This window comes from Eumetopias jubatus, unplaced genomic scaffold, assembly GCF_037043125.1.
Source record: "Eumetopias jubatus isolate StellerSeaLion01/CBP00866 unplaced genomic scaffold, mEumJub1_p1.0 scaffold_7, whole genome shotgun sequence".
NCBI classification, from domain to species: domain Eukaryota; kingdom Metazoa; phylum Chordata; class Mammalia; order Carnivora; family Otariidae; genus Eumetopias; species Eumetopias jubatus.
The window spans coordinates 84,782,610-84,806,299 of NW_028274813.1; the positions used below are offsets into that span (position 1 = coordinate 84,782,610).

Here is a 23,690-nt window from a genome sequence, read left to right on the forward strand (position 1 = left end):
TGTGTGTGTGTGTGTGTGTGTGTGTGTGTGTGTTCAGGGGCAGAGGTAGTTGTCAGAGAGAATGGGACAGTTCCGGGTGTGTGTGTGTGTGTCTGTGTGTGTGTGTGTGTGTGTGTGTGTGTGTTCAGGGGCAGAGGTAGTTGTCAGAGAGAATGGGACAGTTCAGGGGGTATGTGTGTCTGTGTGTGTGTTCAGGGGCAGAGGAGTTGTCAGAGAGAATGGGATGGTTTCCCTCATCTCCCTGCTGCAGTCATTACTCCAAAACTCCCTTTCTGAATTTCTTTCCTCCGCTGCCCCAACCCAACTCCACTCTCCATCTAGGGAACAGAGCTCTATTAAAGAATGAAAAAAGAAAAAGGAATGCATTTCTCCTATATATCAACTAATTCTTAAATTTTCAAGTAGTCAAAGTTGGTTCTTGAGCACAAAGATTAAAAACTAGATCCCCAACTATCCACCCAGCCATCCTCCCCAAAACCAGTTTCAATAAATTTACATTATTTCCATCAAAAAACCCCCAAAAAACTAGAGTCCTTAAGGGAACAGAGAGGAAGGGACAGGGCAAGATTCATATCCAGCAATCCACATGGGGATTTAAACTTTGCAAGGGTGACACTCAATGAAGATATGGATCAACTAAAACAGCTGACAAGAACAACCCTTCCATCTTTGGAAAAATCTATGTCAAATCTGTTTAAATAAAATTCCATCTGCATAATATAAAACATTCTGAGATGATACCAAGAATTCTGTTTTTATTCATATCCACTGCAATTAGGTACTTTGATCAAAACTGAAATATTTTAAGATACATTTCCAAGTAACCTACCTGCAACTGCATGACCACATAGTTGAATCGATCATTCCTCCCACAGCCAATAAATCTACAAACATGGTCTTTCCCTGGACAAAAGACAGACAGAAAACAGTGGAAAAGGTTATATTATGGTTTCTCTTTTTTTTTTTTTTTAAAGATTTTATTTATTTATTTGAGAGAGAGAGAGAATGAGAGATAGAGAGCATGAGAGGGAAGAGGGTCAGAGGGAGAAGCAGACCCCCTGCTGAGCAGGGAGTCCGATGTGGGACTTGATCCCGGGACTCCAGGATCATGACCTGAGCCGAAGGCAGTCGCTTAACCAACTGAGCCACCCAGGCGCCCTATGGTTTCTCTTCTAAAAAATTAATAATTTGTTTTTCTGTACAGTATTTTATAATTGAATACAAAGGGCCTGTCTTAAGAACCTTAAAAATAGGAAATCTGTATTATTCAAATTTTCTACCCACCTCCTCCTGGACCCTACACTGCTCCGTGTGTAGTCAAATACATGTTTATTGAATGAATAAATAAATGAATGAGGGAATAAACAATGATAATTTATTTAGGGAGTAAAGAATTAAAAGGTCCTTTCAGATCAACTTTGCCCAGACATCATACATACGAAAACAGAGGAGCAATAAATAAGAACTCTGTTAGGAATATAAATCCTAGGGGATATAAATATTATATTTATAATATAAATGAATTTATATTATAAATCCTGAATTTTAGATATGGTCTGCCATTCACAGATACATGACTTCAGTCCTTTAATCACTTAATCTTTCTGGGCCTCACTGATTTGGATCAGTTCAGTGGTTTTCAACCTGAGTTTTACCTATGAAATCCAAGGAGGTGTGGGCTAGGGCGCAGAGGAGAGCAGAAGTGGAGCAGGTAGCAATCTAGGGTCTGCCCTGGTTCAACAAAAGCAAATAAAGGTCCTAGAAAAGGATCAAGACTGGTGGCTCCAGGGTGAGAAGAGGGCATTTTGGCTGGAGCACAGCGTATGAAGGGAGAAGAGCATGAGAAGATGCTGGAGAAGCAAGAGGCACAAGGCCCTGAAAGGTCTTAGACTCTGTAACAAGGAAAGTGAACCACATGGAGAGGTCAGTTTTTCTCAGCCCTGGCTACTTATCAAAATCATCCTGGGAAGCTTTCTAAATTCCTAAACTCTTTACTGATTCAGAATCGATGGGGGAAAATACAGGTTGGAGCTTTTCAAAAGTTCTCTAAATGATTCAAAAGTAGATGGGCCATGGATGGACATATGATCTATTGGATCTATTGCTGGGTAATGAGAAGCATCTAAAAGACTTTAAGATGAGGAAAAACACACTTAAAACATCGTACTTTAGAACACTGCTATAGTGGCAATGAGGATAGACTATACAGAGGTCAATTCTAAAGGCAGAAAGGTCACTCTAGGAACAGTTACAATATCCCAAGAGAGAGAATATGGTTTAAATTATAAATAGTATAGGAGAGATGGAAAAAATTCGATAAATATGAGAGATACTAAAGACAGCTTTTGACTAGAAACTGGTACAATTAAATGGTAAGTTGTACCAAAATAAGAGAATATACAGTAGGTTGTATAGGCTGTAAGGGATATTAGAATGTTGAGTTTAAGGACAACCTGTTGAATTCAGCAGACAATTGTAATTTCAAGCCTGCTGCTGAGCAAAAAGCTGAACTGTAGAAATACATTGGGGAACCATTAGTTCATGGAAGGCAGACAGAACTACACACACAGATGGACAACTGCCAGGCTGGAAGAATATAAAGAATGAAAAGAAAATTAACCTAAGAACAGAATTTTAGAAAATACAACATTTAGATTTAGAGCATGGGCAAAAATAAAAGAACACATGAAGGAAATCAAGTAATAGCCAGAGAGGTATGAGGAAAATATGAGAAAGGGGTATTATAGAAATACAAGAAGAAGAAGCATTTTAAGGCAAAAGTAGCCAATGGCAAATGCTACAGAAAGGCTGAGAAGTGCCGGTTAATATAAAAATTAGGAAGTCACTAGTGAGTGGAAAGGGCGGCAGCCAGTCTTTAACGGATTAAAGTGTAAATCAAGTATGAGGCAGTGAGGGCAATCTTTGAAGAAGTTTGTCTGTAAAGTGAGCAAGTCACACGCCAAGAGCTAGAAGGGCAAGATTTGGTGAATGAATGAGAAATATATCTCAACTTGAATTAAAAAAAAAAAAACCTTTCTACTGATTGACCTAAAATATAAATACAATCCAGACTTATTTTAGTTAATAATTCTACTTCTTTTACATTATTCTCTCATTCTCTGTGCTTTTGTTGGAAAGGGTTGGAACTAGCAAGAAATAAGTGGGAGCAATAATTCCCAATGTGTACAATGCATGTGCATCACTTTACATGTATTTTATAAATGTTTGCAAAACTCTGTCACCTAGTAAATTGCAGTAAGAATGAAAGGATGAAATGATGGCCAATTAGCAACTTACTCTTTCCCTCAGCTTCAAAGGAACAATTTAAAAATCATTTAGGAAGTATTTTCTTACTATCCATTCAAGATTCCACCTTCCAGGGGCGCCTGGGTGGCTCAGTTGGTTAAGCGACTGCCTTCGGCTCAGGTCATGATCCTGGAGTCCCAGGATCGAGTCCTGCATTGGGCACCCTGCTGAGCAGGGAGTCTGCTTCTCCCTCTGACCCTCTCATTCTCTCTCTATCTCATTCTCTCTGTCTCAAATAAATAAATAAAATCTTTTAAAAAAAAATTCCACCATCCTAGCATATAACATTTAAATTAAGGATCTCTATTACAAAGACATTTCAACCATCTAAAAACAAAAGGCCATACTATATGTAACTCTTCTTGGAATGCTCTTTCAAAAATATCTTTATGGTACGCTATACCAAAATACTATTTATCTCTCAATAGTGAAAACATCCTACTTTTAAAAAGAAAAATCAATTGTAGATCCTTGACTGGTAAACAAAATACAAAGTCAGCAGTAAATTGTTTAGGATTCACCAACACATCTTCATTGCTTTAGGTTAGAGCTTAATGAGTTCTTATCTCACACTTTATAGCATAGTGTGCTACTGCTCTTATATTTTAGATACCTGTAATTAATGAAAATCCTTAATAAAGTTAGTTCAATAATATGTACAAACTTTTAGAAGCACGGAGAAACTACAATTTAACTGGAACAGTAATTCTTCACCACCACGTAGAGTGCTAAAATAACTAGTACAAACTGAGGATTCACTCCATGAGTACAGGGACCATACCTATCTTGCTCTGCTAACTAGCATGGTACCTGTCAGATAGTGAAATGCCCAGTCAATATCTGTGAATAAACAAATTAATATAAATAATGATAGCGAGTAAAACATGAATAGCATGGAAGTACATTGTGTCAGGCATTATATTAAGTGCTTTACATGCATTTAATCATCACAGTTTAAGTATTATTATTTTCCCCATTTTTCAGATGTGAAGAATTAAGCAAAATAATCTGTAAAAATGAAGGGAGCAGAGTAGGTTATACTTGAAGAGAATTCTAATAATTCAAAATCATTGCTGTGGAGAAAGGGAAAGAGAGAATCAGCTTGCCAAACCCAGAATATATCAGGTCTCACCTAATAAACTGTCATTTAGGTAAGAGTCCTGAGGAAAATCCAGATACCAGAACTACAGCAATCTTTATGGTAAATTAGGCAGTCTCCTAGGTTATATCTAGTTGGTAAGCAAACAAAAAAACAAGACATTCCGACGCTATGCACCACTAGGTCTGATCCTGACTCCACGTTCACAAAAATAGTTATTCAACTTCATGCACAGTAAGATTAGAAGAGAGGTCCAGAAATATAACAGAAACAACTTGAAGTCCCTAGGTAAACCCTTCTATAGACGTTTAAGAACTCCCAGTATAAAAGACATCCAAATAATCTTTTTTTTAAAGATTTTATTTTGGGGCACCTGGGTGGCTCAGTCAGTTAAGCATCTGCCTATGGCTCAGGTCATGATCCCAGGGTCCGGGATCGAGCCCCACATCAGACTCCTTGCTCAGCCGGGAGTCTGCTTCTCCCTCTCCATATGCCCCTCCCCCACACTCACGCGCATGCTCTCTCTGTCTCTCTCAAATAAATGAATAAATTCTCTTAAAAAAATAAAAAGATTTTATTTTTAAGTAATCTCTACAGCCAACGTGGGGCTCAAACTCAACTCTGAAATTAAGATTTGCACACTCTACCAACTGAGCCAGCCAAGCGCCCCATGACATCTAAATAATCTTAATGTCACTCTAGAGCAGGAGTGATGTCAAACCCAAGCCAATCCTCATTTTATTCCTACTTAATTAATTCCCATAGATTCTCATTATTTTACAGAAAGGCACCAGAATATAATAGATATACACATTTAATTTCAGCATCTTAAGGCTATATTGTCTTTGTTTGCTTGTCTGACCCCTAGACTGTAGGTACTTCTAGGGTAGGGACTCTAGTACCCAGCTGTGCACAGGATACTCTAAACAATGAATAAGTTTTTTATAATACCTTTATTGGAACATTATTAATATACCCCACCAAGTTCACCCATTTAAAGTGTAATTCAATTGTTTTTAGTATATTCAAAGTTGAACCACCACCACAATAAACATTGGAACATTTTCATCAGCCCTACCCCACCCCACCAAAAAACCCATACTCATTAGTTGTCACTTCCATTTCTGCCTGCAACTCTCCCAGCCCTATGAGAGTCAGCCCCACTAATCTACTTTCTATCTCTACAGATTTGCCTATTCTGGACATTTCACATACATGGAATCCTACAGTAAGTAGTTTTTGTGACTGGCTTCTTTCACCTAGCATAATGTGTTCAAAACTCATCCATGTTGTATCATGTATCAATATTTCATTTCTTTTCATTGTCAATAATATTCATTATATAGCTATACCACATATTTTGTTCAGCCATTTATCAGCTGGTTGTCCATTTGGGTTGTTTCCACTTTTTGTTTGCTATGAATAATGCTACTATGAACATTCACATACAAGTTTTTGTGTAGACATGCTTTCATTTATCTTGGGTATATATATAACTGGGAACAGAATTGCTGGGTATATGGTAACTCCATGTTTAATCTTAAGCAGTCCATAGGCACTGCTGGACTGTTTTCCAAAGAAGCTGCACATTTTATATTCCTACCAGTAACATATGAGGCTTCTAATTTCTCTACATCCTCATCAACTCTTGTTATTTTCTATATCTTTTTTCATTGCAGTCATCCTAGTGAGAGTGAACTAGTATCTCAATATAGGTTTGATTTACATTTCCATAATCACTAATAATGTTGAGCATCTTTTCATGTGCTTATTGGCAATCTGTATTATCTTTTAGGCAGAAATGTCTATTCAGATCCTTTGCTGATTTTTAAATTGGGTTGTTTGTCTCTTTATTACTGAGTTATGAGTTCCTTATATATTCTAGATAAAGTCCCTACCAGATGCATGATTTGTAACTATTTTCTCCTCTTCCGTGGGTTGTCTACTCACTTTCTTGATGGTGGTCTTTGAAGCACAAAAGTTTTTAAATTTGATGAAGTCCAATTAATCTATTTTTTATTTTGCTGCTTTGCAGTTTTCGCATCATATCTAAGAAATCACTGCCGAATCCAAGGTCATGAAGATTTACGCATATGTATTCTTCTAAGAGTTTTAAATATTTAGGTCTTTGATCCACTTTGAATAAATTTTTTAAAAGATTTTTTTATTTGTAAGTAAATTCTACACCTAACGTGGGGCTCAGACTTATGACCCTGAGATCAAGAGTCACACGCTCCACCAACTGAGCCAGACAGGTGCCCCCACTTTCAATAAATTTTCATATATGGTACGAGGTTAGGGTCCAACTTCACTCTTTTGCACGTGTGTAACTGTGTTGGAAGACATACTCCCCTTGTGTCTCTCCTTTACTCTGACACTACTACCACATTCACAACACTTTTGACACCAGATGTGTGGGCTTTCCACACATCAAGCTATTCTTGACACCAGCTGGGTGTCCTATAATTCACTTCAATTCTAATACTGTCTACCTGGAATTTGCATCAGATCCCCAAAAGGGCTTAGTCCCACAAGACTGCCCCTACTTCAAATGCCAATCACAAGTCCCAGGCTGTTACCTGTATAAATGACCCCTTCCTTAGGTTTGACAATTTGCTCGAATAGCTTACAGAATTCAGAGAGATGCTTACATTTACCAGGTTATTACAAAGGATATAATAAAGAATACAGATGAATAGCTGGATTTAGAAACACATGGGGAAAGCTATGTGGGAAATAGTGCAGAACTTCCATGCTCTTTCTGAGTGTGCCACTCTTCCAGCACCTCCATGTGTTCACCAACTCAGAAGATCTCTGAACCCCATACTTCTGGAATTTTTACTACTTCCCAGAGGATAGGGGGTGGGGCTAAAAATTCCAAACTTCTAATCATGACCTGGTCTTTCTGGTGACCTGCTACGATCCTGAAGGTATTAAGGAGCCCACCACGAGTTTCTTCATTGGAACATGAGACACTGCTATCACCCAGGAAATTCTAAGGAACATAGGAGCTCTGTGTCAGGAAGCACTGTCCTGGCCAAATCTGGTCTAAGACCAAATATCACAACAAAAGATGCTCCTAGTGCTCTTATCACGTAGGAGATTACGTGGATTTTAAGAGGTCTGTACCAGGAACTAGGGGTAGAGACCAATATATGTGTTGTTTATTCTCTTACGATAGCCAATGGAGTTGGGCTGGCACCATTTGTTGAAAAGACTCCTTTCCCGATTGAATTGTCTCGGCACCCTTGTAAAAAATCAATTGACCATAACGTGACAATTTCTAGATTTTGAATTCTATTCCATTGATCTATATTTCTATCCTTATGCCAGTACCATAATGTCTTGATTACTATAATTCTGTAGCAAGTTTTGAAATCAGAAAATGTAAATACTCCAGCTTCATTGTTGTTTTTTTTTTCTCCAAGACTGTTTTAGCTATCTGGGGGTCCCTTGCAATTCCATATTAATTTTAGAATCAGCTTACCCATTTCCAAAGAAGGCAGCTGCAATTCTGACAGGGACTGTGTTCAATCTATAGATCAATTTCAGGAGTACTACTATCTTAACAATATTAAGTCTTCTAATCTACAAACACAAGATATCTTTCCATATATTTAAGTCTTATTTTTTCAATGTTTTGTAATTTTCAGAATGTTTTACACTTCTTTTATTAAATTTATTCCTATTTTATTCTTTTTGATGCTACTGCAAATGGAATTATTCTCTTAATTTCATTTTCAGATTGCTTATGGTTAATGTCTAGTAAGATAAGTCATCTCTTTATACTGATCTTGTTTCCTGCAATCTTGCTGAACTTGTTTAGTAGCTCTAAAAAGTTTTTAGTGGATTCCTTAGGGTTTTCTAAAAATAAGAGGTCATCTGCAAATAGAGCTAGTTTTCCTTCTTTCCAGTCTGGGTGCATTTTATTTCATCTTCCTGACTTGAATAGAAGTAGCAATTGCAGAAATCCTTGTTTTGTTTATTATCTTCAGGGGAAATAGTTGTTTTTTACTTTATTAGCTGTGGCTTTTTTGGTTTTTGGTTTTGGATTTTTTTATACATGGCCCTTTATACATGACCCTTATCAGGATAAGGAAGTTCCTTTCTATTCCTAATTTGTTGAGTATTTTTTATCATGAAAGGGGTATTGGATTTTGTTAAATAGGTCTTCTGACATAATCATGTGGTTTTTGTCTTTGATTCTATTGATACAGTGTATTATACTGATTTTTATATTTTAAACCAACTTGGAATTCCAGGGTTAATATCACATATACCATGCTGAATAATCCTTTTTATATGTGGTTGGATTCTGTTTGCTAGTATTTTGCTGAGGAATTTTGCATCCATATTCATAAGAGATACTAGTTTACACTTTTCTTCTAATGTCTTTGCTTGGTTTTGGTGTCAAAGTACTGGCCATATAGAATGAATTGGGAAATGTTCCCTCCTTTCCTATTTTTTTCAAAGTCTAAAAAATTGGCATTAATCTTTCTTTAAATGCTTGTTAGAATTTACCAGTGGAACCGTCTGGGCTTGGGCTTTCCATTATGGGTAGGTATTTTTTTTATTATATCTAATTCAATTCTTTATTTATAATAGGTCTACTCAGATTCCTACTTATTCATGAATTGGTTTTAATAGTTTACATCTTTCCAGGAATTTGTCCATTTCATGTAAGTTATTTAATTTGTTGCCATGTATGTAGTTTTCCCTTATTATAACCCTTTTCATTTCTGTAAGGTCAATAGAAATGTCCTCTCTTTCATTCCTGATTTTAATAATTTGATTCTTCTTTATTTTTTTCTTGGTCTGTCTAGCTAAAGGTATGTTAATTTTGTTAATTTTTTTTCCAAAGAACCAATTTTTGTTTTTTTAGTTTCCCCCCTTGTTTTTCTATCCTTTATTTCATTCATTTCCACTGTAATCTTTATTATTTCCTTCCTTCTGCTGCTTTAGACTGTTTTGTTTTGTTTTTTAAGTAAGCTCTACGGCCAACATGGGGCTTGAACTCATGAAGTTGAGATCAAGAGTCATATGCTCTATCGACTGAACCAGCCAGGCTTGCTCTGCCAACTTTAGGTTTAATTTGCTCTTCCTTCTCTAGGGTCATAAGGTGAAAGGTTAGGTAATTTATTGGAGATCTTTCTGGCTTCTTAATACAGGTGTTCACTGTTATATATATAAGCAGTGCTTAAAGAGAACCCCATAATGTATGGTACCTTGTGATGATTTGTAATTAAGGAATCTACAGAAAATCACTTTGGAATCTTAGAAGATAGGGTCATTAATGCCATATACCATGTGGAACAGCCTATTATTTTTCTTTGAAGGAGATACAAGACTGATGGAAAGAAAAAAAAGTACTAGCTTAGAGTTAAATCTCAATTCTGCCACTTAATAATTATGGAACCTTAAGCAAGTCTCAGTTTCCTCAGCAGAACTACTGAGAAAATTAAATGACACAGTGTATTTATAAAGGATCTTTTTTTTCCCCCCCTGAGATCAAGAGTCAGACGCTTAACTGATTGAGCCACCCAGGTGCCCCATAAAGCATCTTCTCGGTTAACTATTCAGTGTTCATTCCCCCTTACTAATAGCACCCAAATTACCCTTGGGCAATGATCTTCCTTTATCATGTATCTACTGTCTCAATGGGCTTGATCCACTCCCAGGCCCCAAATTGGGCCTTAATTGCTCTAAGTCAACCAGAGTAATAGAGAAATTTATTTTTTGTTATAGAGATCGATTTATTGATGGGAAGAAAATTAAATATTCAAGACATAAGGTACTCTATGCATGATATTACTCTGACGAGTATAACTGTTTCAGGGATGTTCTAATCAGAGCAAAACTCAAGTTTTATATGACAATTATGAGAAAAGATGTTATTTTTAAAGAGAGAATGTAGCTCCCTTCCAGTGCTATCAGCAACTACCTCTCAACCATGAAGGAAACCAGCATAAGAATTAAGTCCACAGTATGGAAGAGATAATCACACACAAAAAAGTCAGATGGACAGTCACATGCAAAAGAATGAAAACTAGACCCTATCTTATGCCATACACAAAAATCAACTCAAGATAAATTAAAGACTTGAATGTAAAACCTGAAACTATAAAACTCACAGAAGAAAACATATGGAATAAGCTCCTTGACACTGGTCTTGGCAATAATTTTTTGAATTTCACACCAAAAGCAAAGATGACAAAAGCAAAAATAAACAAGTGGGACTACATCACATTATAAAACTTCTACACAACATAGGAAGCCATCAAGAAAATGAAAAGGCAACCTACTGGGAATGGGAGAAAATATTTACAAATATATATGTGATAAGGGGTTAATATCCAAAATACATAATGAACTCATACAACTCAACAGCAAAAAACTAGTCTGATTTAAAAATGGGTAGAGGGCCTGAAGAGACATTTCTCCAAAGAAGATAGTAAAATGGTCAACAGGTACATGAAAAAGTGTTCAATATCATTAATCAGCAGAGAAAAGCAAATCAAAACCACCATGAAATATTACCTCACACCCACTAGAATGGCTATTATCAAAAAGACAAGAAATAACAAGTGTTGGTAAGGATGTGGAGAAAAGGGAATCCTTGTGTTCTGTTGCTAGGAATGTAAATTGGTGTGGCCACTGTGGAAAATAGTATGGAGGTTCCTCAAAATAAAAATAGTTTCTCAAGAAACAAAATAAATGAACAAAAGGAAAACGATACAACCCCCAAAAAACCAGATCCTTAACTGTAGAAAACAAATGGTTACCAGAAGAGAGGTGTGTAGGACATGGTTGAAAGTGAAGGGGATTATGATTGGGATTGTCTTGATAAGCACTAAGCAATGTATGGAACTGATGGATTACTATATTGTACACCTGAAACTAATATAGCACTGCATGTTAACTACATTGGAATTAAAATTTTAAAAATTAAAAACAGAACTACCATATGATTTAGCAATTCCACTTGTGGGTATATACCCAAAGAAATGAAATTACTATCTTGAAGAGACACCCCATGCCCATGTTCAATGCAACATTATTTATAATAGCCAAGACATGGAAATAACTTACATGTCCATTACAAATGAATGGATAAAGAAAACGTAGCATTTATATACACAACAATATTATGCAGCCATAAAAAAATAAGAAAAGATTGCCACTTGTGTTAACCTGGATGGGCCTTGAGAGCATTATACTAAGTGAAATAAGTCAGGGAAAAATTTGTATGTGGAATCTAAAAAAACCAAACTCACAGAAACAGAGAACAGATCAGTGGTTCCCAGAAGTTGGGGGTGAGAGGTAGGGGAAATGGGTAAAGGTGGTTAAAAGGTACAAACTTCAGTTGTAAAATAAGTAAATCTTGGAAATGTAATGTACAGCGCGGTGATGATAGTTAACAAATTTTAAAAGTTCTCATCACAGGAAAAAAAATGTAACTGTGAGGTGATAAACTCAACCAACTAAAAAACCAACTAAACTTGTGGTAATCATTTTGCAATATATATATGTATCAAATCTTTATATTGTACATAATACAAAGTTGTATGTCAAATATTTATGTATATATAAACTGAGAGAAAAAAAGAGAATTCAGATCAAAATATACCTAAAGTCTATCCTACACCTCTGGATCTTTCAGTTTGGTGTAGAAGAAAAGTACATGTGCTCAAGACCGCTTGAGGTAAATATCAGCTTTTTCACTTACTAGCTTGTTACCTCATCTCTAAAAGCCACATAATGGGTAACAAAAGCACTTACCTCAAAGAGTTATTACACAGGCAAATCAGTTAAGGTATGTCTAATACTTAATATACCACCTGGTACATAGTAAATGTGCTCCCTATTATTATCATTAGTGATTATGAATACAAGTTTTAGAAAGAGACAGATCTAAGCTAAAATCCTGGCTCTTTACCTTACCACTTTTGTGATTGTGGACAGATTATTTAACCTCTCTTAGGCTGTATTTCCTCAACCATAAAATCAGGGGAAAGTGATGGTAAGAATTAAATCAAATAATATTTTTTATTTGTTTATTTATTTTTAATGATTTTATTTATTTATTTGACAGAGAGAGAAACGGCAAGAGAGGGAACACAAGCAGGGGGAGTGGGAGAGGGAGAAGTAGGCTTCTCGTGGAGCAGGGAGCCCAATGCGGGGCTCAATCCCAGGACCCTGGGATCATGACCCAAGCCAAAGGCAGATGCTTAATGACTGAGCCCCCCAGGCGCCCCTCAAATACTATTTTTTAAAAACACATTTAAAACAAAGCCTGACACAGAAAGAATAAATGACTGCTAGCCTCTTCATTACATAATAGGTACAAATTGCTTTCTAAAGTGGTTGTACCAATTTATACTTCTGCTATCAGGACATGAGGAAATTCTCTTTTCTCTATCTTCACCAACACTTAGTATTGTCACAGTTTTTGCCAGTCTGAAGGGTATGAAACAGTGTCTTGCTACATAATTTGCATTTCTCTAGTTACTAGTAAGGTTGAGCATCTTTTCATCTATTTATTGTTTAGGTTTCCTTTTTTGTGAATTTCCACTTCTTATCCTTTGCCCATCTCCCCTCTGTCCATCCTGTGACTGCCTAACTTGGCCTAGGACATCACTATGTCATAGAGTATTTACTTGGAATCCTTAGCCTCTATGTTCTCCAAATACTTTAAGGCCCTCACTGGTTCCTTGCCAATACATCCTTCCTCTCCACATTACTGGTGCCATTTAACCTCTCACCTAAAGACTCAAGCCCAACTCCATCTCTCCCTTAGGCTCAACAGGAAACATTTATGGAGCTCTAGGAACCACAGTACTCTAGATGTCATTCATCCTTTCTGCTAGTCTTGTCCTTACCTAACTCCTTGGTTCTGACAACTGAGCTTCTGCCTAATTTCCCTTTTGTTCCCTTGTCAATGCTCCTATGGATCTTTTTATACATTCCTCTTTTTTTTTTTTTTTTAGATTTTATTTATTTATTTGAAAGAAAGCGAGAGAGCACACACATGCAGGGGGAGCAGCAGGCAGAGGGAAAGGGAGAAGGTGGTTCCCCGCTGAGCACAGAGCCCAATGCAGGTCTCAATCACAGGACCCTGGGATCATGACCTAAGCCAAAGGCAGATGCTTAACCGAATGAGCACCCAGGCGCCCTTACATTCTTCTTTCTTATATATTTTATACATTTTTCTTATAACTTATCATTCTATAATGTCATTATTCATTCTCAGTGTCAGTTTGACTTGATTATGAACCCCTGAGGACAAAGACCGTGCCCTCTTTATATCCCTAGCTCCTCGCATAGTGGTTCACATTTACCAGGCATCTAAGAAGGTAAGAAGGGAGAATGAAAACAACCATTCATAAACTATCTAGTACTCTGTACTTTCTAGGGCTAATGTCATTTGCCCCTTCTTCTCCACTCTACTGCCCCTTTCCCCACCCCCCCTCCCCAGGGCCAAATGTCTACCTTAGAATGATAAGCATGAGTTTGCCTTGTCCTGTGCTCACTTATCTTTTATAAACATCCTACTGAACTCCCCTGACGATGACTCCTTTAATGAATTACCACCTATTATCTATTGACAAGCTCAACTTGCAGTGTCTCTTCTGGACCCCATCCATTCTGTCACATCTGACTGTACTTCAGGCCAAACATGTCCCATAATGTCACTGGCCACACACTATTCATAAGATAATCTCCTCCCAAAATACTGTTTTTATCATGTCATTTGTCTAATTAAGAAACCATAAACAATAATGCCTACAGAAATACCATTAAAATGGTGAACCCAGGGGCACCTGGGTGGCTCAGTCGTTAAGCGTCTGCCTTCGGCTAGGGTCATGATCTCAGGGTCCTGGGATCGAGCCCCACATCAGGCTCGCTGCTCAGCGGGGAGCCTGCTTCTCCCTCTCCCACTCCCCCTGCTTGTGTTCCCTCTCTCTCTGTGTCTCTCTCTGTCAAATAAATAAATAAAATCTTTAAAAATAAAAAAATAAAATGGTGAACCTGGATTTCTCCACTAAACTACTAAAAATGATGAATGAATTCAGTAAGGTCTCAGAATACAAAACCAGTATAAAGAAATCCATAGCACTTCTATATACTAATAATGAAGAAGCAAAAAAGAAAAATTAAGAAAACAATCCCGTTTACAATTGTGCCAAAAATAATAAAACACCTAGGAATAAACTCAGCCAAGGAGATGAAAGACCAGTACTTTGAAAACTATAAAACACGGATAAAAGATATTGAAGATGACATAAACAAATGAAAAGATATTCCATGCTCGTGGATTGGGAGAACAAATACTGTTAAAATGTCCAAAATACCCAAAGCAAACTACAGATTTAATGCAATCCCTATTAAAATACCAACAGCATTTTCCACAGAAGTAGAACAAATAATCCTAAAATTTTTATGGAACCATAAAAGACACTGAATAGCCAAAGCAATACTGAGAAAGTAGAACAAAACTGGAGGTATCATAAACCCAGATGTCAAGCTATACTACAAAGCTATAGTAATCAAAACAGTATGGTACTCACATAAAAACAGACACATAGATCAAGAGAACAGAATAGAGAGCCCAGAAGTAAACCCATGATTATACGGTCAATTAAACTGTGACAAAGGAGGTAAGAATATGCAATGGGAAAAGGACAGTCTCTTCAACAAATGGTGCTGGGAAAACTGGACAGCTAAATGCACAAGAATGAAACTGGACCACATTCTTACATCATACACAAAAATGAACTCAAAATGGATTAGAGACCTAAATGTGAGACCTGAAACCTTAAAAATCCTAGATCAGATCACAGGCAGTAACTTCTCTGACACTGGCCATAGTAACATTTTTCTAGGTATGTCTCCTAAGGCAAGGGAAACAAAAGCAAAAATAAACTATTAGGACTACATCAAAGTTAAAAGCTCTGCACAGCAAAGGAAACCATCAACAAAACTAAGACAACCTACTGAATGGGAGAAGTATTTGCAAATGATATATCCAATAAGGGGTTAGTACGCAAAATATATACAGAAGTTTTTAAAGATTTATTTAAGAGAGACAGAATGAGCTAGAGAGAGAAAAAAAGAGAGTGCATGCGCGGGGGGGTAGGGGGAGAAGGAGAAGCAGACTCCCTGCTGAGCAGGGAGCCCCACTTGGGACTCGATCTCAGGACCCTGGGAACAAGACCTGAGCCAAAGGCAGATGCTTGAACGACTAAGCCACAAAGCACCCTCAAAATATATAAAGAATTTATACAGCTCAATACCAAAAACAAAAAAAGCAAATAATTCAATTAAAAATGGTCAGAAACATAAGCAGACATTTCTCCAAAGACATACAGATGGCCCACAGACACATGAAAATATGCTCAATGTCACTAACCATCACGGAAATGCAAATCAAAACCATAATGAGATATCACTTCACACTTGTCAGAATGCCTAAAATCAACAACACATGAAACAAGTGTTGGCGAAAATGTGGAAAAAAAGGAACCCTCTTGCACTGTTTGTGGGAATGCAAAGTTATGGAAAATGGTATGAAGGTTCCTCAAAAAATTAAAAATAGAAATATCCTACAATCCAGTAATTTCACCACTGTGTATTTACCCAAAGAATACAAAAACACTAATTCAAAAAGATGTATGCACCCCAAAGTTTACTGCTTTATTTACCATAGCCAAATAATGGCAGCAACCCAAGTGTCCATCAATAGATGAATAGAACCCTACAAGAACTACTGAAAGGGGTCCTCTAAGCAAAGAGAGAGCCTAAAAGTAAAATAGACCAGAAAGGAATACAGACAATACACAGTAACAGTCACCTTACAGGCAATACAATCGCACTAAATTCATATCTTTCAATAGTTATCCTGAATGTAAATGGGCTAAATGCCCCAGTCAAAAGACACAGGGTATCAGATTGGATTAAAAAAACAAGACCCACTGACATGCTGTCTGCAAGAGAATTATTTTAGACCCAAAGACACCTCCAGATTTAAAGTAAGGGGTGGAAAACGATTTACCATGCTAATGGACATCAAAAGAAAGTTGGGGTGGCAATTCTTATATCAGACAACTTAGATTTTAAACCAAAGACCATAGTAAGACAAGAGGAAGTACGCTACATCATAGTTAAAGGGTCTATCCAACAAGAATATCGAACAATTGTAAATATCTATGCCCCAAACATGGGAGCAGCCAATTATATAAGCCAGTTAATAACAAAATCAAAGAAATACATCAACAACAATACAATAATAGTAGGGGACTTTAACACACCCCTTACTCAAATGGACAGATCATCTAAGCAAAAGATCAACAAGGAAATAATGGCTTTAAATGACACACTGGGGGCACCTCGGTGACTCAGTTGTTGGGTGTCAGCCTTCGGCTCAGGTCATGATCCCAGGGTCCACCCAGCGGAAGCCTGCTTTTCCCTCTCCCATTCCCACCTGCTTGTGTTCCCTCTCTCGTTCTGTCCCTGTCAGATAAATAAATAAAATAAATTAATTAAATAAATTAAATAAATAAATAAAATCTTTTTAAAAAAATAAATAAACGACACACTGGACCAGATGGACTTCACAGATATATTTAGAACATTCCATCCCAAAGCAACGGAATACACATTCTTCTCTAGTGCACATGGAATATTCTCCAGAATAGATCACACCCTGGGTCACAAATCAGGTCTCAACCAGGACCAAAAGACTGGGATCATTCCCTGCATATTTTCGGACCACAATGCTTTGAACTTGCACTCAATCACAAGAGGAAAGTTGGAAAGAACTCAAATTCATGGTGGCTAAAAAGCATCCTACTAAAGAATGAATGGGTCAACCAGGAAATTAAAGAAGAATTAAAAAAATTAATGGAAACAAATGAAAATGAAAACACATATGTTCAAAATCTTTGGGATGCAGCAAACGTGGTCCTAAGAGGAAAGTATATAGCAATACAAGCCTTTCTCAAGAAACAAGAAAGGTCTCAAATACACAACCTAACCCTACACCTAAAGGAGCTGGAGAAAAAACAGCAAATAAAGCCTAAACTCAGCAGGAGAAGAGAAATAATAAAGATCAGAGCAGAAATCAATGAAATACAAACCAAAAGAACAGCAGAACAGATCAATGAAACTAGGAGCTGGTTCTTTGAAAGAATTAATAAGATTGATAAACCCCTGGCCAGACTTATCAAAAAGAAAAGAGAAATGACCCAAATAAATAAAATCATGAATGAAAGAGGAGAGATGACAACCAAAACCAAAGAAATACAAACAACTATGAGAACATAGTATGAGCAACTATATGCCAGCAAATTAGATAATCTGGAAGAAATGGCTGCATTCCTAGAGACATATAAACTACCAAAACTGAACCAGGAAGAAACAGAAAACCTGAACAGACCCATAACCACTAAGGAAATTGAAGCAGTCATCAAAAATCTCCCAACAAACAAGAGACAAGGGCCAGATGGCTTCCAAGGGGAATTCTACCAAACATTTCAAGAAGAATTAATACTTTTGCTTCTGAAGCTGTTTCAAAGAATAGATATGGAAGGAAAACTTCCAAACTCATTTTATGAGGCCAGCATTACCTTGATCCCAAAACCAAAGACCCCATCAACATGGATGCAAAAATTCTCACCAAAATACTAGCCAATAGGATACAACAGTCCATTAAAAGGATTATTCACCACAACCAAGTGGGATTTATTCCTCGGCTGCAAGGTTGGTTCAACATCAGCAAATCAATCAATGTGATACAATACATTAATAAAAGAAAGAACAAGAACCATATGATCCTCTCAATAGATGCAGAAAAAGCATTTGACAAAGTACAGCATCCTGTCTTGATTAAAACTCTTCAGAGTGTAGGGATAGAGGGTACATACCTCGATTTCATAAAAGCCATCTATGAAAAACCCACTGCGAATATCATTCTCAATGGGGAAAAACTAAGGTCAGGAACACAGCAGGGATGTCCACTATCACCACTGCTATTCAACATAGTACTAGAAGTCCTAGCCACAGCAATCAGACAACAAGAAGAAATAAAAGGCATCTGAATCGGCAAAGAAGAAGTCAAACTTTCACTCTTTGCAAATGATATGATACTATATGTGGAAAACCCAAAAGACTCCACCCCAAAACTGCTAGAACTCATACAGGAATTCAGTAAAGTAGCAGGATATAAAATCAACACACAGAAATCAGTTGCATTTCTATACACCAACAAGACAGAAGAAAGAGAAATTAAGGAGTCGGTCCCATTTACAATTGCACACAAAACCATGAGATACCTAGGAATAAATCTAACCAAAGAGGCAAAGGATCTGTACTGAGAAAACTATAAAATACTCCTGAAAGAAACTGAGAAAGACACAAAGAAATGGAAAAACGTTCTTCCATGGATTGGAAGAACAAATATTGTCAAAATGTCTATGCTACCTAGAGCAATCTACACATTTAATGCAATCCCTATCAAAATACCATCAACTTCTTTCAAGGAAAAATTTGTATGGAACCAGAAAAGACCCCGAATAGCCAGAGGAATGTTGAAAAAGAAAAGCAAAGCTGGTGGCATCACAATTCCGGACTTCAAGCTCTATTACAAAGCTGTAATCATCAAGACAGTATGGTACTGGCACAAAAACAGACACTTAGATCAATGGAACAGAATCGAGAGCCCAGAAATGGACCCTCAACTCTATGGTCAACTCATCTTTGACAAAGCAGGAAAAAATGTCCAATGGAAAAAAGACAATCTCCTCAACAAATGGTGTTGGGAAAATTGGACAGCCACATGCAGAAGAATGAAACTCGACCATTTCCTTACACCACACACAAAAATAGACTCAAAATGGATGAAAGACCTAAATGTGAGACAGGAATCCATCAAAATCCTTGAGGAGAACACAGGCAGCAACTTCTTCGACCTCAGCCGCAGCAACTTCTTCCTAGAAACATTGCCAAAGACAAGAGAAGCAAGGGCAAAAATGAACTATTGGGACTTCATCAAGGTAAAAAGCTTTTGCACAGCAAAGGAAACAGTCAACAAAACCAAAAGACAACTGACAGAATGGGAGAAGATATTTGCAAATGACATATCAGATAAAGGGCTAGTATCCAAAATCTATAAAGAACTTACAAACTCAATACCCAAAGAACAAATAATCCAATCAAGAAATGGGCAGAAGTCATGAACAGACATTTCTGCAAAGACAACCAAATGGCCAACAGACACATGAAAAAGTGCTCAACATCACTTGGTATCAGGGAAATACAAATCAAAACCTCAATGAGATACCACCTCACACCAGTCAGAATGGCTAACATTAACCACTCAGGAAATGACTGATGTTGGCGAGGATGTGGAGAAAGGGGAATCCTTCTACACGGCTGGTGGGAATGCAAGCTGGTGCAGCCACTCTGGAAAACAGTATGGAAGTTGCTCAAAAAGTTGAAAATTGCACTACTGGGTATTTACCCCAAAGATACAAATGTAGTGATCTGAAGGGGCACCTGCACCCCAATGTTTGTAGCAGCAATGTCCACAATAGCCAAACTATGGAAAGAGCCTAGATGTCCATCAACAGATGAATGGATAAAGATGTGGTGTGTGTGTGTGTGTGTGTGTGTGTGTGTGTGTGTGTGTGTGTGTGTATAATGGAATATTATGAAGTCATCAAAAAAATGAAATCTAACCATTTGCAGTGACATGGATGGAACTAGAGGGTATTATGCTAAGTGAAATAAGTCAATCAGAGAAAGACAAGTCTCATATGATCTCACTGATATGAAGAATCTGAGAAACAAGACAGAGGATCGTAGGGGAAGGTAGGGAAAAATGAAACAAGATGAAACCGGAGAGGGAGACAAACCATAAGAGACTCTTAATCTCAGGAAACAGAGGGTTGCTGGAGTGGAGGTGGGTAGGAGGGATGGGGTGGCTGGGTGATGGACACTGGGGACAATGGTCAGTGCTGTGAATTGTCTAAGCCTGATGATTCACAGACCTGTACCTCTGAAACAAATAATATATTGCACGTTAATAAAAAAAATTTTTTAAAATAGATGAATAGAAAAAGAAGATGTGATGTGATGTGCGTGTGTGTGTGTGTGTGTGTGTGTGTGTGTGTGTGTGTGTGATGGAATATCACTCAGACATAAACAAGAATAAAATCCTGCCATTTGCAACAACATGGATGGATCTAGAGGGTATAATGCTAAGCAAAAGCAGTCAGAGAAAGACAATTACCATATTATATCACTCATACGTGGAATTTAAGAAACAAAACAAAGAAAAAAGAAACAAACAAAAAACAGATTCTTAACTATGAGAGAACAAACTGGTTACCCAGAGAAGAGGTGGACAGCGGGATGGGTGAAACAGGTGATAAGCACTGAGTAATGTATATAAATGTTTAATCATTATATTATACACCCACCTAATATAACACTGTATGTTAATTATACTGGAATTAAATTTTTTTTAATTTACTTTCTGGAAAAATAAATGAAATAAAATGGTGAACCTGGAATTCACGATTCATTCTACATTACTTACCAAAATTCATTTCCTTCAGTTCTTCAACATATATCATACACTCTGATGAAGTCAGTTTGTTTTTTTATTCTCCTATGAAAATGTGCTACTTTGTTTTTTGCTCACATTACTCCCCTCAACCTCATTTCCTCAAATCAAATACAACCCTCAAATCTAAATATCCCTGTAGGAAGTAATATCAACCAATTAAAACTCAGGATTAGATTTTCAGGTATCAGCAAGTTAGTCACCTAGCAACGCCCTGAGGGAAAAAAATAAACAAGACTATTAAAATAAGTTTCCTGGAGTTGAGTAAGAGTGATCAAGTCTGGTGCAAAGATGGAAGTAGAGAAAGAAGAAAGTCAGCAAGGTAGCACTGATCACTAAGAGTCATAGATTGTTGCCCTCAAGAAAACACAGTATGCAAATATACAACAAATCAATTTTAACTCCCTGCTTATGTGTCTCTTATGTTAAAGAAATCCTTTTAAAGATTAAAGGAATCCTGATGGGACACCTGGGTAGCTCACTTGGTTGAGTGTCTGCCTTCAGCTCAGGTCATGATCCCAGGGTCCTGGGATCAAGTCCTGCATCGGGCTCTTTGCTCAGTGGGGGTCCTGCTTCGCCCTCTCCCTACAGCATCCCTGCTTGTGTGCGCTCTCTCTCTCACACAAATAAATAAAAATCTTTAAAATAAATAAATAAAGGAATCGTGAACATACAAACCAAATTTTTACCCACCACTCCAAATACCACCACTAAGGCTTTCTCTTTTATCTTCTAGCTCTTGAATAATCTAAACCAATAGGGAATGTTTGTGGTCTGTCACCAAACTGTGCAAAAAAGAAATAATCAGTGATATCTCCACTCAAAAAAGACAATAAGAAGTAGACTTAATTTAGATAGGTAGATAATATCTACAGATATTATAGGCAAGGTAGCATCTTGCTAGTTAAACACAGATTTTAATTGTGTGAGGAAAAAGGATTTTTATTCATCTGACACACATAATGATAAACGCTTCCTTACTGTCCAAAATCTTTTTTTAAAGGAATAGATAAGCTGTACTCTAAAATACATGCATATGGAGTGCCTGGGTGGCTCAGTCAGTTAGGCGGCCGACTATTGGTTTCAGCTCAGGTCATGATCTCAGAGTCCTGGGATTTGAGCCCCACGTCAGGCTCTGTGCTCAGTGAGAAGTCTGCTTGAGGATTCTCTCTCTCCCTTTCCCTCCCCCCGAACTCATACTGTCTCTCTTATATAAATAAATCTTTTTAAAACTAAAAATAAAAAAATTAAATAAATGCATATAACCTAATGAATCTTTTTGTTCTTACAGTTTCAAATGATCATCTACTACCCCTGCTTTCAATCCAAGAGCTTAAAAAGATATGACAAGTGATGGTATGGTGGTCTATATCCCAGCATTAAATATTAATGCATAACAATGTCACACAAAAGGCAAATATGTTATTTTATATGATTTTTATATGCCAGAAAAAAGTAAAACAATCAGAAAGAGGCATCGATTATTTTCCTTTTTAAATAAAAAAAGCCATATAGTAAGTGAAAAGCTAGCTAAAAATATCCCTAATCCACTAATGGGGATGATCTGGAACTCAACAAATTCCAGGTCAATGGCAAACTAGCAAATACTGGGAGATTCTGCAAAGCTGGACTACTGTACTGCTAAGGACACAACAAAACCAGTCTTAGCTTCCTCACCCATCTATCATTTATTCCTCTTATTTACCCACTCACACCACCACCAAACAGACAAACCACACCCAATCTAACAATAACAGCTCATGAAATAGTTATACCAAGGAAGACAGAAAAATATAAGGCATAAGTCCTGTCCTCAAAGAATTTACTATCTTTTTGAAAGAAATGAACTTACTGTAAGATAATATGACAATATAAGATCAAATGATAGCTTCTAAGAACAAAGAATAAGCACTGTGAGAAATCAGCATTGAGGTGGATCAGAATGCTTAGAGCATAGAGCTTGGAACTTGACTGCGTTAACTTGATGGTAAAACAAAAAGAATGCTGAATCCTCTAAACCAAGTTCCCAGGAAAAAAAATCGAGCCAAGAAGTTTAAGGAACAAAGGCTCCTCTTAGCTTTCATGAGGACGCCCATCTAATGATTCCTTAGGTTCTAGTAGCTCACCAGGAGACAAAGGCAAAGGAAGTTTCCAAGCTCTTCACTGTAGCTAACCATCACAGGGAATTATATCATTTAAACAAAACTATCCTATCACAATGGCCAATTGAAAACTATCAGGTTTTTGTGGTTAGAACGAAAAAGAACACAATTTCATCACCCTATCTATTCAAAAAATGTACTTGGCTATTACAAAAATGTATGAACAAATGTATGCAAAAATAGGAGAGAAAAGATCAAGAACTGGGGAACCATTCCAAGAAGCCCAATATCTGCATAGCAGGTGTTGCAGAGAAGAAGGGGTAAAAAATTAAGGGGGTGGAAATCATCAACACTTCCCGAGAAAAACCTTCCTGAGAAAAACCTTCAAATCACAAGTTTCAATAAAAGACAAAGACAGGCACATTAGATGAAAACACACCCATACTATGGTATATCATCATGAAATTGCAAAACCCTGGGGGAAAAGAGAAAAAATTAGACATTTCCAAAGTAACATGAATCATAACAGAATTACACTTCTCAGCTGCTACAAGGTAAT

At 37.1% G+C, this 23,690-nt stretch overlaps 1 protein-coding gene across 3 annotated transcripts in view; it reads right to left on the minus strand.

The window, feature by feature from the left end:
* TTBK2 (tau tubulin kinase 2) overlaps positions 1–23,690 on the minus strand; it is a 155,256-nt gene that overhangs the window by 73,520 nt on the left and 58,046 nt on the right. For all 3 annotated transcript variants that reach the window (XM_088024750.1, XM_088024749.1, XM_088024751.1), the window contains one exon: positions 830–903. In XM_088024750.1, coding sequence (XP_087880876.1) covers positions 830–903 — 74 coding nt within the window. The remainder of the gene's footprint in view (positions 1–829; positions 904–23,690) is intronic.